General features: G+C 38.0%; 1 protein-coding gene across 1 annotated transcript in view; it reads right to left on the bottom strand.

Moving 5' to 3' along the window:
* The window catches only part of rims1b (regulating synaptic membrane exocytosis 1b), an 87,070-nt gene that overhangs the window by 56,074 nt on the left and 15,401 nt on the right, over positions 1 to 15,595 (bottom strand). The window contains exons 2-4 of the mRNA XM_024290130.2: positions 5,651 to 5,864; positions 1,343 to 1,354; positions 952 to 972 (exon numbers count right to left, since the gene is read on the bottom strand). Of these exons, the coding sequence (XP_024145898.1) occupies positions 952 to 972; positions 1,343 to 1,354; positions 5,651 to 5,864 (247 nt within the window). The remainder of the gene's footprint in view (positions 1 to 951; positions 973 to 1,342; positions 1,355 to 5,650; positions 5,865 to 15,595) is intronic.

Below are 15,595 nucleotides of genomic sequence, written 5' to 3'. Positions count from 1 at the left end.
TTATTTTTTTTAAGCGGCAAGTATGACATCACAGATTTCATAAAATCTCCAAACATTTTACGACATTTGTTTGTGACTACTGTGTTTTGATGATGAAAATGTTGATCGTTTATTAAAAAATTACATTTAAACCCTTTTTTTTCCGCAAAAAATGTTCAGACGCAATGCATTGTGGTCTATATCCGTCAATGTAGTGATCATCAATGCTTTTTTGCAAAGACTTCTGGGAAATTTCTAGGGCATTTTGATTTTGGAATTGTAGATTTGGACAGTATTAGAAAATGGTGAACACACTCTAGTGCACTATATAGTGAGTAGTGAAGGAATTCGGACATACCTCTGACTTTTGTCAGTTTGGTGCACCTTATATTTGACATAATTTTGAAAATAGACCATTCATTGATGATGATTTAGTGCACCCTAGTGAGGGATATACAGAAATCCTCATATACACATTTTTTTTTCTTTTGCTACCACTTAAAAAAATACATTTCAAAATGTTGCTTTCTATTTAGTCCTCTTAGCATTTGAGTTTGCAACATTTTTAGCACTTTTTAGCTGTTTAACAGGGTCTTGAAAATGTCAACGTTCAATATTTAACACAAAAGAAATTGTTGGGACTGGGTATTGGACTGGGCATTTAGTTAAAATATTTATTCGCTTCAGACTCTAAATAAAATTTTTGCAGTTTTCTTCCTATGGACTATTAGCGTCATGACTATTGGCTCAACTAAAATAGTTCTTGCACAGTAGGCGTGGTCAGAGGTGTTTTGTGAGCACTATTGTGGCTGATTGATGCTTCTTTAATGCTTTTTTGGTAATTATTTTCCTTTTTGGTCGGGAAAGGGCCCTTAAAGATCACATACTGTGAATGAACACAGACCCGAGTGTGGAGGGAGGGCATAACAGAAGTGACCCATGCAGGAAAGTCCAGCACCCAGCAGGTCTTACCCTGTCCTTCACTATCAGACACTTTGCAGGAGGAGGACAAAAACAATGAACACAGGGTTAGTGAAAGGGAAATACAGAGCAATTCATTACAACATATTTGCCCCAATTGAAAAACAATTTGAGCTATTGGGACTCCCTCTGCTGTCAGGAATTCATCAGTGGATTTGTATAAACTCTGGCTACGTTCCAGTCAGAACGCTCGCTCTCACAGCCTTAAGCTGAAAGTTTGTGCTTAAAAAGGTGGAAAGAACAACTTTAATATTTCACATTCAACTCTGCGTGTTTGAAATTATCTAAGAGAGGTCTGCACAGAAGAGAAAGCAGCCAGATTTTTACAGTTAAAACGTCACATTCACAGCAAACAGAGAAAAAACAAAAAAAAGATGCTAACCACTTTGTCCTCCTTTGTGGCATGCAGTCCAGGAAGCAGTTCAGAGGGGTGAAAAAAGGAAAGAAAAGAGGGAGGAATACATGACAGAGCGGAAGGAGTGTCAGACACAGAGATGCAGAGAGGAGGGGGTTAGTGATGGAGAAAGATTTTGGCAAAAGAAAAAAGGGGGAAAAAGAAGGAGAGGTTGTGGTGCAAACATCTGTAAGTTCTGTTCTGCAAAAGTCGTACAAATTTGTCATATTTAGTCAGAGATCTGAGGGGGGACAGGCAACAGAATGCATGTGAGTGTTTGCAGCAGCGACATGCAGGAGCCAGCCTGGCGTGATGAGCTCAGTCAGTGACCACGTCTGGACGTGTTGCACACAGAAAACGACACGAAGCACATTTCAGTTAATTCGAGGAATTCTTTTTCAGAGTCCCACTGTGGACCATTTTACTTTCCTACTGACGAGAAGCAACTTATTTAACCAGTTCTCAACCAGTTAGGATCTTTAAATTCCACTGAACACCTTTTTACTGGAATAAAAACAATGTTTTTTTTATTTTTTTATGTGCTGGCTAAAAGTGCTGCATTCGTCCATATAGTGCTGGGCAGTATGACGATACATATCATGTGGACAATAGAAAAGTGTCTATCGCACCATTTCTCTTCAATCGTTCTTATCATTTTTATTTGTTTATTGTTATAGTTGGGATTTTGTGTTTTACTACTAAGAAACTTGAAACTTTTGTGCTCTTAAAATTTTTTTTTCATTTGTAACTATTCAGTTACATGTTACATGAAAAAATAAAGTCAGAGGAAAGTGAGTTATGACATTTTGTCTTTTTTTAATAGAATAACTGAAAATAAACTTTATTGTGTTATATTGTGATATATATCTTTATTGTGATATAAAATCTATATCATGATAAACATTTTTTTTTTCCATATTTGAGGGTCACAGGACATAGCAGTGTCCACAATGTGTAATAATTGCCAAATTTACTAATAATGGACATCCATACACTGTAAGGACAGTGCTGTGGGATAGTTAGCTGCTACTTTGTACTATAACTATTGACTGAATATAAGGACTGGACAAAGCAAATGTGATGTCACCCATAGAATATGGCTTACTTTGGGCTACAACCAAATAAAGTCAATTTATTCGCCATGTTTTGTACTACGGACGGCGCCATGTTGGAACCAGACGTTGTCAGTAAGCAGCCACACTCGCCAATCTGGAGCGAGTTCGTTGGAAGCCGACTACACAAAATCTGTCAGTCAAAAGTTCCAAAAGTTCGACAATAGGCCACCACATGCTTTTATTGAAGCGTCTGATTGGTCAGTTTATAACTTGAATAACTTGACCTAAATATAACAACAAAAATAGAATTACCAAAATTGTTTAAAAAAAAGATATTGGAGCAAGAATGGTTATTTTGACATAAAATGACTAAGCACTATTTGTTTATTTCTCTATAGAAGTCTGTGGGATTTTGGCGTCTTGGGGTCAACAAGTACTTCCTGTTTGGAACCTGAGTGAGGAGGAGTCACTCAGTCCAGTTCTCTATATATAGTCAATGGGTTTAACATGTTGAGATATGATCCCAAACAATTCTACTAAACTAGCATTTAAGCCATTTATGCCCCAACCGTTTCATGCTATTGCTTGTGTTGAGATAATTGGCTCTAATTTAATAATTGAGAAAAACAGAATTGCCAACAGTTCTCCCAGTGTTTAGATTTAAATTATTTTGCATTCGTTTGGTTCAGCTAGGTGTTAGTGCGAGTTAGCTTGATTTAGACAGATCCAAAGTGAAAAGCAACTTGTTGTAATTGTTGAACTCAATCCCTCACTCCTAGTGATTTTAATTCCTATTTAATTTGCTCCAATTATGCAGCTGATTAATGAGGCTATTCATCTAAAATGAAGACCTTTTAGGACAACATGCATCACTTTATGTCAAACTCTGCACTCAACGAACTGCGTTTAAGTTTTCAAAGTTATTTTTAGCACAATAAGACATTTGCTTCATTTGAATTATTTATAGAGCATGTAGCTTCATCTTCTTGTTTCCATGTTGCTGCTTGTCTGCTGTTCAAGCAACATTAATGGATTTACCAGCAGGGATACTATCTTTATCCTTGTTCTGACTGGCCTTTGAGTTGTGAGTGATGCCAGCAGGAATTCAGCCCCAGCAGGGATAGGCGGATAATGAACAGATTGGGTACCAGCAGGCTAAGGGTGGAGGGTCCATATTGTCAGGTAAAATAAGCAGAAGGAGAGCTTCTTTTTTGGCTTGGAAAAGAGCCCAGAAAAAGGTTTGGATGTGCGACGGATGCATCTTAAAATAGCGGAAACGCGTTTGGTTTTTGGTTGGGAGCCATATTGGCCAATTTGGATCAGATCAGTGATTAAAACAGTGATGCGGAGGGGGGTTTTGTTCTAAAACTTGTCAAGGTTGGATGCTGTTTAACACAGTCTACAGCAAGAAGGTGTTTGAGCTGTGAAAATCATGGCTGTAAGGCTCATTAAAAACAAAAATAATAATGGGATTCTTTTTATGTTCAATTTTCTTAAGTTATACTGAAAAAGTTGTGTAACTGGAACAAAACGAGTGAAAAATTCAGAAGACATAGGCAGATTTTTCTTTAATTACCAAAGGTTAAATAGCTGAGAAGGCCCTTGTTTGACTCCCAGCTGGCGTCTTGCATGTTCTCCTTGTGCATGGACTGGTGAACAGTCCAGAATGTCCCCCGCCTTTACTTAATAGTAGGGTAGGCTTAAATAATATAATTAAAAACTATGGAAAATGGATGAACGAATATTAAAATATAGCATTTCAGATTTTATTTATTGTGAGCCCAATTTTATTAAAAAGAATTACATTATCTCTAATGGTAATCCCCCTCCATACGTCACCTTTTGCAGTCTCACAGATTTTCCTCTGTACTTTTTTTCATTGATTTTCATCACTTCAGACTCTGTGTTTACACTGCATTGTGTTCTGTGTCTGAACTGGCTGTTGACCTTACCAATCAACCTCTTTGCCATGTCTCATGTAAAGAACACGTTCAGTTTGCATAAATCTTTGATTGCGAGCAAATTTTTGTTTTCGTTATATAATTCTAGACGTATTTTTCTGTGAAGGTTTGAACTTTGAGAGTTTAATCAAGATAGAAACATGTAAAAAAATGTTCATGTCTATCGTAGAAAAGGGCATAAAGTTTGTAGTGAGGGGTTTTACAGCCTTAAAACAACTGTAATCCTGCTTTGAGGATCTCATCTATTGAGGGTTATTTTTAAAACGTAACCCCTGAAATAAACGAGGGACCACTGTAAGCAAATTTACAAAGCATAAATTAAAAAAAAGTTAAATAAGTTGCATTTGATTAGCCATAAATAAGTGGGTATTGTGGCACCAAATACTAAAACAAGATATTGTGGGAATTCCGACATGCCAGGTCCATACTTCCAACTGAATTAATCATAGCAGATAGTGTATATTATGACATAGTTACATATTGGACGACTTTAGATTGACTTTAGATTGAGCTATGACGAGTCCCTTGACAGAGCTGAATATCTTATACAGGCTTGGTTCTCAATAAGCGATGCTGGATTCAGTCAAGGAAACAACAGAGACTTATTACAGTGTTTGGACGGCTACATAGCCCAACCAACCATTGGACGGCAGTTTTTAGGTCATGTTATGTCCAGTGATATATGCATTTCATGGTAGTAGGATGGTATAGTAGCTGAAATTTCAAAATATTATTCATAAAAGCTTATTTATGATTGGATAGAAAATGGATCAAAGTATCGTTAGAGACCCAAACAGTAATATCAGGTCGACAGTTTGGGTCTACTGGTTATTAAGACACTTTCTGATAAACTTCCTTTCAACTTAATTGTATTTTTGGAGATTCTGTCCATGTGTTTGCCTTTTGGTATGTCTAGGCTTTAAGACAATAATGATGGAGCTACCTTCCACTGACAAACATAAATCATCAACATCAAAACCTTCATATCGGGCTGCGATGTTGCTTAAATGGATGGCTAGTAGCTACGCCATCTTAAGTGATTTGACACAAAACCATGAACCAGTCTGTAAATAAAATTGGAAAGCTTTGACAAATGATTCTGCCAACTTTACCCTCATCAGTGACCCAAAGCAAAAAAAAGAAAAAAAAGAAGAAGCAAGCAGACAGCAACAACACAGCAAAGCAGGAGGACTGGCCACATATTATCAAGAGCAGGAATGTAGTGAGTGTGAAAGGGGAGAAAGGAACATGGAGGGGGGGCAATAGATTAAGGTTCTCACATTGTTGGATCGGAGGGAGACCCGCCCTCCGCAGCGAGCGCAGAATTTGGTCTGGCAGTAGGAGCAGAGGTGTCCGCAGCCGTCTGCAAACTTCGTCTTACGACAGATGCCACATGTGGGTGCGTCGTCTTTTTGCTGGGTCTGCTGGCGCCTCGTCTCAGCGCCGATTCGTCGCACCTCTTGTTTGTAGCTCTCAAACTGCTGGTGCAGTGTCCTGCAAAGTGAAGGAACAGAGTTAGCCAACCAGTGAGAGAAATGGTGGAATAACTAACACGTCTTTGAGCATATCACATGGCAGTACAGCTTTTAAGGCTGCTATGATAGTCCCACAGAAATGTGCAGGAGAAACTGACAAGATTCCCACCGTTTATAATTTGGTTGGCTTTGACTCAAGATGCCCTCAGTAGGAACCAAAGACTGAAGGCTTAACCACTGATCACCACCATCATCAACACCACCATCTTGACCACTTTTAGTTGTCCCCTAGGTATAGGTTTTTCTATGGTGCCATTCTCAAGCAGAAAATACCTGATCTGACTGCAGAATTACACAATAGCCATTCCCTGGATCTGAGAACAGTGTGGTTGAGCTGTGAGTACCAAATAGGGACAGAGTGTCATGATGTCATTTATCAGTCCAATGGACAAAACAAAAACTATGAATGTATTCAGACTGGAAAAATAATTTGGTCAGGAAAGAGTACTGAACCTTGCGTTTGATCTGTATTCAGACTGTCGTCATCCAGACTTTCCTGTTTTGAACCAAAGCTTGTGAACAAAACAATGTGACTAAAGATCTCCTCAGTCATTGAACAGGAATTATGGGCGGGGCAAAGCAACAAGAGACAGAATATATATAAATTCTGCACTTTGCAATCCTTGTCGAGATAGTTCACCTACAGTGGCCGTTTTGGTCCTGCTGTTCTACTCTGGTAACGGATTGTATTCAAACTGAGGAATCTCAGAGCAAAAAAAAGTGGACACAAACCCAAACCACCTCGAAAGATGGATCCAAGTTCCTGGTCCCAAACTAAGGTATGCTTGGGTGTATTCAGACTGAAAACTTGTTTTGAATTGTCAGAGAAAACAAATTCTGGTTCACTTCAAGCAAACCAAATGAGTCCAGTCTGAATACCCTCTATGAGTCCATACCTCCTAAATATGCCAACAAAGGGTTTGGCAAAAAAAAAAACTTCTATCATTGAGAGTTATATGGTAAATGGAGTATCATTATTCCTTGTGCTATTTCATGGGGTCCAGATGACCCCACCCTTACACTGATGTGTGATTCCTCCCATGACAAAGGTGGGCAGGATTTTATGTCTGCCACAGACACCAGTGAAGATAAACAATCCTTGAAAAAAAAACTTCAGTGCACTGTCTTGTGGAGTCCATATGACCCCACTTTTAATGCATACATGCTTAGGATAGCACAAGGGCTATATAGTCCTTCATTAAGGCTCAATCAAACATCATAGGGTTCAATGTCTCCCCAAGGACATTTTGAGAAGGGAAAGGACACTCCAACGAAGCCAGAAAGGGCAAGAACTGAACCTAAAAGTTGACCGCTCTATCTCGGCACCACAGCCACCTCAGAGTTAAACATAATCCAAGAACTGGTGACAAAGCAGATATACCCTAAAATCTAAAGTGCTATAAACTGTAAAATATACATGATAAAACCAAACAAAGATGAAGCAAAGTAAAAAATAAAACAGAATAGTCTTGAAGGCAAGCCATCAAATGACTTGCAGGTCTTCTAAGTAGAGTACTATGCCTGTATCGGTGGTACTTGAGCATGAATGGTAAAAGGTGTTTAGGGACCGTAACAATCAACCTCCCTGAGGCGTCATTGGCACAGAAAAAAAAGGTCAGTAGGTTTTGAAGTCGACTGGAAAAAATCAGGCAGCTGTTCATTTGGGGGAGCTATTGCACAATATGAGCTCTGACCAGCATAGAGAAAAGCATCAATAGGGAACTGGTAGTCTTGTTGGCTAATACATAGAAGTATCTTGACCACATCACTATATGGTACTTACTCAACATTGTAGAGCTTGTTTAGATTCATACTTTGGGGTGTCTTTACCACTTACAGGGCAGTGGATAGAATATTAGTTCTGTTTGGTTCTTTTTTGGTTCACAGACCGTTGATGTGCATTCATTCAGATGGAAGAAGCTCCAGAGATTTTGAGTATCTGAACAGGCAGATTGAAGTTCATTTGTTTAAACTTCTCTAGAGCTCAGATGAGCTTTCACACCTGCTGAACTATACATCCAGACTATAGCTAGAACCCCACCTTGGTGCAGATCATATGAGGACCAAAGGTGTGAAGAAATATGATCTGGGTTTGGAGCTCAGCGGCTCACAGGATTTCATCGTGGTTTCTGTCTGTGATGGAAATAGCTTGTGTGTGAAAAGCAATTCGGGACATGTGAAAAACACCCACAGAGTTGTTTATGCAGAGCTATTAAAGCAGCACTTCATTAGCACACACAGATTAACTGTTTTCAGAGTTATTTCAGTTATTTGTCAAAGTAGGATCATAATGTACCAAACTTTCGTAATAGCTGAAGTTAAGGAGATAAAAGTGGGGCACTGATGAATAAGAAGGGGTCTTCAGTTTACCTGTGTCTGTTGAAATCAGACATGTCTTGAAGAAAAGGGTGCTCAGGAAATGCTGAAGACCATAGCTCCTGTTCAGCTTTCAGCAGCTGTTTTTGATTCCCATAATAAAAATGATGATCCTCCACCATGACCCATTCAAAGTCCAGAAGAGATCTTCACATAACTGAGAACGCCGATCTCTAAAAAATCTTCCCAAAAGGAGAACACCAAAAAATGTAAAAGAATTGTTGAAATTCTGAAGGTTTTCCAACCCCAGGAGATGACTCTCCTCTCCGCAGTTTTCTTGGCCATCTGAGGCTGACGGCGCTGAAGCAGCCAACATGCACAGTTGGAAGGGAGGTGACGGCCGTCTAGGACTCGTCTTGGCCAATCAGTGGGCGCGGGGAGAAGCTGAATCAGAAACTGTGACGGGAACACCAGCTGACATTTGAGAATTTTTACATCAGATTTATCAAATGCAACGGCGTCTCAGACCTTTTCTCTCCTACAAATGCCTCAGGCAGGCTTCGGTTTAACCTGAGGATGAAAAGTGGACCCTGGAAAAAAAAATATTTCAGAATGAAAGCTAGCGTGACACCTCCAACGTCATACACCCGACCCCCCGACCCCGAGAAGCCATCTATTCCGCTGTTGAGCCCAACCCAGGCACCATGGGAACAGCTGCAAAAATTGGAGGGTGCATAGGTGGTTGCCAGGGTAACGTAGTGCCATCGAGCACTGGGTGTCAGGACACCAGCTGATCCTGCACTAAAGGACACCTCCTTTATGTCGTTTTCAGCACTTAAGAGATACAGAGATATTTTATGTCGGCTCAGACTTATAAAGACAAATGTTTGCACTTACTATCAACTATTAACATTTTTAGAATTATTTTTAACTATGTTTAAGCTAAATTTGCTCAGAAATATTTTTATTTTTTATTTTTAATCTTGGCTAAAGAATTTAATGGATGTTGTAATGAAAAATGTAGACACACTTGACATTGACAAACATCAATGAAAATAGAACAATTAACCAGAAGAAGTCAGGAAAAATAATGCACTAACCATTTTCAGTGATATCACATACAAAGTAAGTCAGTTATTTTTAAGAGGAAAAATAAAAAATTCAACAGTTTTAAAAGGTAGTTATTCATCTAACATATAATAAAGTTGTACTTGAACTGAATAAGAAATGTGTAAACTTAATGGATGCTGTGAAACAGAAAAATATCAAAACAAAATGTTGTAAATTTTTTTTTTACTACGACAAAGTAAAAGAGCCACCAAAAAAGAAAAAAAAGTAATATCACAAGTTTTTCAATTAAATTTCCAACTTTAAATTTTCTCGTAAATGTGCACGATTTAAAGTTGTAATTAAAACAAATGCTTTTGCTTGTAAAGTGGCCCTAATACTATGTCATATTTTACATGTCTGGCAAATGATAGATATTTTCCAATTCTGAATTTCATTTTTAGAATTTTAAGTGCTTTAAGTACTTTTTTTTCAAAGTAAAATGGCTTATAAGCTTAAAAATGGGAGTAAAACCGTCAGGGACAGAAAATGGTAGTAAAAAAAAAAACAACTAAATTGTTCTTTTCCTAATTTATTTTTACTGGTTTCCTGTTTGAAGTTGTCTGTATTTCTCTTTCCTTTAATCAGTGCCTTAAGACTTTCTTTCTGCAATGTCAAACTCCACATTCCAACACGTACAGAACTGTGCAAAGTGTACGAAAAAAAAACTGTAAATAAAGAATTCTTTCACAAATATAAATAATAATTATTCATTTTAAATCAGTTTACAAAAGTGAACCGAAGAAAAATGTAAATAAAATCTAAATTGTTGGTATTTTGAACTTTTACCTTAAACCTGCATCAAATTGTGCAGGTTTCTCACTTACAGTCAGAGATTTTGTAGGATTATAATCTAGTTAAGGATTAAGCAATTATACCAAACAGTTGCTAATGACCATCAGCATCACACGGGTGTTGAAATCCAGTCCTGAACAAAAACAGAAGCAGTTTTTTGGTGTTTCTCAGCTGGAGTTGTTTAACCCATTGACTGTATATAGAGAAATGGACTCAGTGACCCCGCCCCTCCCAGGTTCCAAACAGGAAGTACTTGCTGGCTCCAAGAAGAGAAAATCCCATAGACTTCTATTGTGAATAAAATAGCCATTTTTCAGTCACTCTATTTGTCAGAATAACCATTTTTCCTCTGCTATCTTTTTAACATGTTGTTTATAATCCTGTTTTTAGTCAAAGTTAATCAAGTCATAAACTGACCAATCAGATGCCTCACTTGTTGCCCACTGGCTCCCACGTTAGATATTCAAAACGTTTGACAGATTGTGAGTAGCCTGCTTTCTAGTGGTGGGGGTGTGGACTTGAAACAAGCGTAGTCCTGATTGGTGAGAGTGGTTACCATAGAAACGTTGATTCAGACCAACTTGGACCAATCACTGCTTACTGACTTTGTCTGGCTCCTACATGACGACGTCCTTATCGTGAAAAAAATGGCGACTGAATTGACGCAATTTCGTTGGAGCTGGAAGTAAGCCATTTTCTATGGGTGATGTCACACTAGCTCAGTCCAGTTCTCGTAAACAATCAAAGGTTTAACACTTAAATAACAAATACTTTTTGCCCTACGAAAGTTATTGATCATTTATGTGATCAAAGGGAGTTAACTGATTTTCTCTGCAACAAAATCCACCGATTTATGTTGATTATGTAAACATTTCACTACTGTCAAGTGTTGCATATAAGGCTTCTTTATGCAGCATGAAGAATGAAACATTGAAGCTATAGCTCTGACGTTAAAGGGTAATGTGAGAGGACATGTTTGAATCTGCGATCACAAACCAGTCTTCATCAAAGTTGCTGTCATTTCCCCCTGTAAACTCAAAGCTTTTATCCAGACTCATCTGATCATAAAGATGCAAAATCGTCTGTTTGACCCATTTAACCAGAGAGCATGAAGACCTCTGGGTGATGACATGGTCTTTGTGTTCACTCCACTAAGTGTTTATTGATTATGAGCCTGAACCTGCTGCCTCCCTGGAGGGGTTGGGGGGGTGAAGTCTGAGAACACAGGAGGCGACCGAGTCAAGTGGCTTTTATGAAAAAACATCAATCCCTGCAGGAAACGCAGCGTATGAGACACAAACACGGTCTCACTCTAAATCATGTCTATGTGCCAAGAAATGCAACAAAAATATGATAAAAAAAACATATTGACATAATGACATATTTATTCAGTTTTTACTTGGTTTTACCATTTAAACTTTTTGGTTTGTCTATTATGGATTTGTGATATTCCTATTTTTGGCTTTTATAGCTTTTTTTCCTCTGAGTTTTTTTAGAAAGAGAAAACACAAATCTGTGCCAACACAAACCGAGAACCATTGCTGCGCTCTGATTGGACTGAAGTGTCTGAAGCGTCCTCTCTTGTCCTCTTTCCTCCCCTTGTTCTTTCCGCCCCCCCACCCCGCTGTCTTCACCAGTACTTAGTGTTGACTTATTAATTAGCACCCCATGAATACATTCAAGTGAGCGTGGCAGCACTATTTCTGTCTCATTCCCGGCGATGCCTCGAAGGAGACTCTCTTATTTAAACAGAGGTCTAAAAGCAGGAACAGGAAGTGCTGATGGACCTGTCACAAAGCCCCGTCTCCATGACCACCACCTTTCCAACCTTCACAGCTTGATTTTACCAACAAACCTTTTAAAGCCGACACTGATGGCAGAGTGTCGACTTAAAGAAACTCTTTACATTCATGTCAGAAAATAAAAGTCTCAACTGATCAAAGTCATTTTAGGATAAATATTTAGTTTTCATTAATTCACTAAACAATTCGGAAAAGAAATAAACTAGTCGAAATGAGAAACACTCAGTGACAGTTATCACAATGACTCAGCTCTCAGTGTTTTACTGTTTGGCATTCTCAGACCAATTAACAGATTAGGCTGTGTCGCTTTTGCAAAAGGTCGCCAAACGAACCAGAACCACGTGAAGTACATAATCTATGGTTTAGGCAAAGAAATTGATATCTAGAGTTTATTTTTCTTATAGTGGAAGAGCAACCAGTTTCCTGGATTTATATGTTTACCTCTAAGCTCTGACACTTTGTGTTATTCCCAGAGTTTTGTTTGCTGGTTGTTGAAGGTCTTCTCTATAAAAGTTGCTTGCTGGATCGAATGTAATGAGATGAAATGCAATGAGAACCAATGTAAGACCTTTAAACAAAAACATAGACTTATAGACCTGATGCATTAAAGTAGAGTCTATTGATGAGTCTTATTGACCAAATTGTTCATCTTGATCAATGCAGATTAGGGGTGTACCAAAATATCGATATTGCGATGTGTATCGTAATATTTAGTCCAGCGATTGATTCTTGATGGGTTCTCACCAAGTATCTTTTATTTTAGTTTGAAGAGGCTGTAAAACGTTATATTCGTCATACTTTGATGAGACGCTTTTTGGAGGTAGATGGGAGGGCGTACGTTTCAAGACGCATCAATGTGTTTGGCAGCTACTTGAAATGTTACATTTTTGTCTTGTTTACAACAATTTTGCACTAAGTAGTAGCACTACTGTTCACGTTTACTATTGTTAGCACTACATTTTACAGATAATTCCAATTCAGTTGGTGTCAATGGTTGTCAAAGACAGTTTTACTGATTTGCACAAAAGTGTTTTTTATTTGTTGCACAAAGTAAGACACAAGTTGTTTATTATGATTGTGCTCATTGTGTTTTTAGCCAAATCTTCAACCAGAGATAAATACCTGGTATCAAACAGTGCAGGTGAAGTTTTCCAGGTTCCTCGTATTTTGTATCTTGTATCTTGCAAGATAATCAAGTGTAGATTGAATGTGTACAAACAAACAAGTAAACAAGAACTAATGTTAAATCCATTCACATTTTAGCTTGATAAAGTTCAGCCCACTGTGGTTGTTCCACATTAAAATAATCCATAATGTCCTAATGATAATATTCTGATGTCATCATCACGTGTTGTCTGCGGTGATGGCACTTTGGTTGTACATTTTAGTAAAAGAAACCGACCGTGTCTTAATTCAGCTAGTATTTTCTCATATTAATAATCAATTTATATCTTTTCAAAACTATTTTTTAAATGTATAGGTCGATATGATAAACTGTCTAAGACAGATTGATCTGGTTGGATCATTGGAATAGAAATCAATTAATCAAATCATTGTTACACCCCTATGAAATCATAATATTAACTTTTATGAAAAAGTGTCGTGATGTTATTTCAGAAACAAAAGAACTATAAAAAACCATAAGTAAATAAAAAAGGGAAAACAAAACATTACCAAACCGTGAATGAAGCCGATAATTTCTATCAGGTAAAGATAAAATTTTGTTTTGTTAGAATCTTCATCTTTTCAAGACAAATGCTTTGTGTGAGGAAACAACACAAAAACTATGAAATTATTTCATATAAGAACAATTGAATGTTTAGACATTTTTTCCAAACATGTCATGATTTAAGTTTTCGATCTTATTGCTCACGCCTGTACTCAAATTTTTCTACGATTTTGACAACTGTAAACGTTTTCTGTTTTTTGGTTTTCAGTCGTCACAAAGGAGGCGCAGACGCAGACCAGGTGCACCGTCTTCACTTCCAATCTATATTTAGTGCGCGGAACAAAAACAAACCCTCTGGATCGATAATCCCAGCACTCCAAGAGGAACGCAGAGGTATTGGAAAGAAAGCGGCTCTGCCTCTGATGGAGATAAAGACAACAGATGTGTTGACTCATGCTCCGAGGGAGGGAGGGGGGGGATGGATGGATGGAGACACAAAAAGATTCCCTTAAGTCTTTACATTTCGGAAAGAAATGGATCGACAAAGTGCCGTCTAAAGGGAAGAGAGGAGGAGGAGGAGGACAAGCAAAGGATGAAACAAAAAAGACGGAAACAAGCGTGGGCCAGAGGAGAGAAGCCGATGCATCCGGAGCCGCTCTATAAAAAAACCACCGGAGAAGAGGAGTGGATGATGGAGAGAGGCTGGAGACAGCATGATGGAAGGAGGAAGTGGAGAGCCAGAAAAAGCACGGGGATCTTCTCAGGAAGTCAGTTAATAAGACAAAGATCCTTGTTTCTGTCAGTGAAGAGAATAAAGAGAATTAAATAAATTTTTAAAAATCAACAGATGGCTGCCTAACCACGGCAAACAGTCGAGGTTTCTTCTTATCCCGCTGTAACGCTCACCATGACAACTTTTGTAAATTTGGCTCCCCCCACCGTCAAAAGGCAATAAAACAGATCGCAGTGATGCCAGCGGAGAGAGAAAGCCCGCAGATGGCCGTGTTTACCTTGGAAAAGGGCAGCAGTGTCTCAAACAATCTGCTCGTCTTCCCAAAGCTGAAAGGAATTTGACTCCCAGCTGTCACTCTTTCCATCACTGCCGGCGTGCCTCTGCAGACCGGACAGGAGAACGCCTTCTCCCACGTCTTTACATGACATCAGCGCAGGTTTAAACTGCAGGGTCAAATCTGAAGACAGCAGCACTCCAGCTGGTCTTTAGCTTCTAGCTCTGGACTCGCTTGTTGTAGATAACTCGTTTATTGATGCTGGGAGTGTTTCCCCGTACGCGTGCAGCTGAGTGCTTTTATGCCAGCAGCCGGTCTGTGCGTTTATGTTTTCCTTCTGACCTCCTACATTTCCTCTGTCTGCTTGTCGACATACACTTTCTTATGCTAACATAGTATTAGGTGTCAGGTTAGGCATCAGTATAACAACATTATAACCATTTAATAGCTATTTTAGATACATTTTTGAAGCATTTTTTAAATTTTCGTTTAGCATTGTTTGGCTTCAATTTTAATAGTTTTTGCTCTTCATTTTTAACATATTTTTTTTAAATTGTCTGGCATTTCTTGTTCTTTATAGTTTCTTCAGCTAATTTAGCCATTATTTTATGCTACAGTTCACAGGTTTGAATGTAGATTTTTTTTATTTTTTGCATTTTGTCTAACATCTTTATCATTGTTCACCTTTTTCTCCAGTTTAGATCATAAACTTTTTAAATATTAAACATTTAAATCTATATTTGGAAATGTTCAAATTATTTCTAGTTGTCAAGAACTTTCTTGAGCTAAATTACTAATATTTTAAAAAAAAATGTATTTCTAGAATAGCTTGATTTTAAAATTCTACGGTAAATTCTCTTTTGGATTGTTTATTATAATTCAGCTTATTGTTAAACAGTTTGTGTCTGATTTAACATTGCTTGGTCTGTATCCCTAAGCTTGTTCATAACTGTTAAGAGTAAAATAATAATTGTATCATGTATTGTTGCATTTT

The sequence above is a fragment of the Oryzias melastigma genome, linkage group LG1, assembly GCF_002922805.2.
Source record: "Oryzias melastigma strain HK-1 linkage group LG1, ASM292280v2, whole genome shotgun sequence".
NCBI lineage: Eukaryota > Metazoa > Chordata > Actinopteri > Beloniformes > Adrianichthyidae > Oryzias > Oryzias melastigma.
The sequence above is the reverse complement of the archived record's forward strand: the minus strand, read 5'-3'. Positions and strand labels throughout refer to the sequence as shown.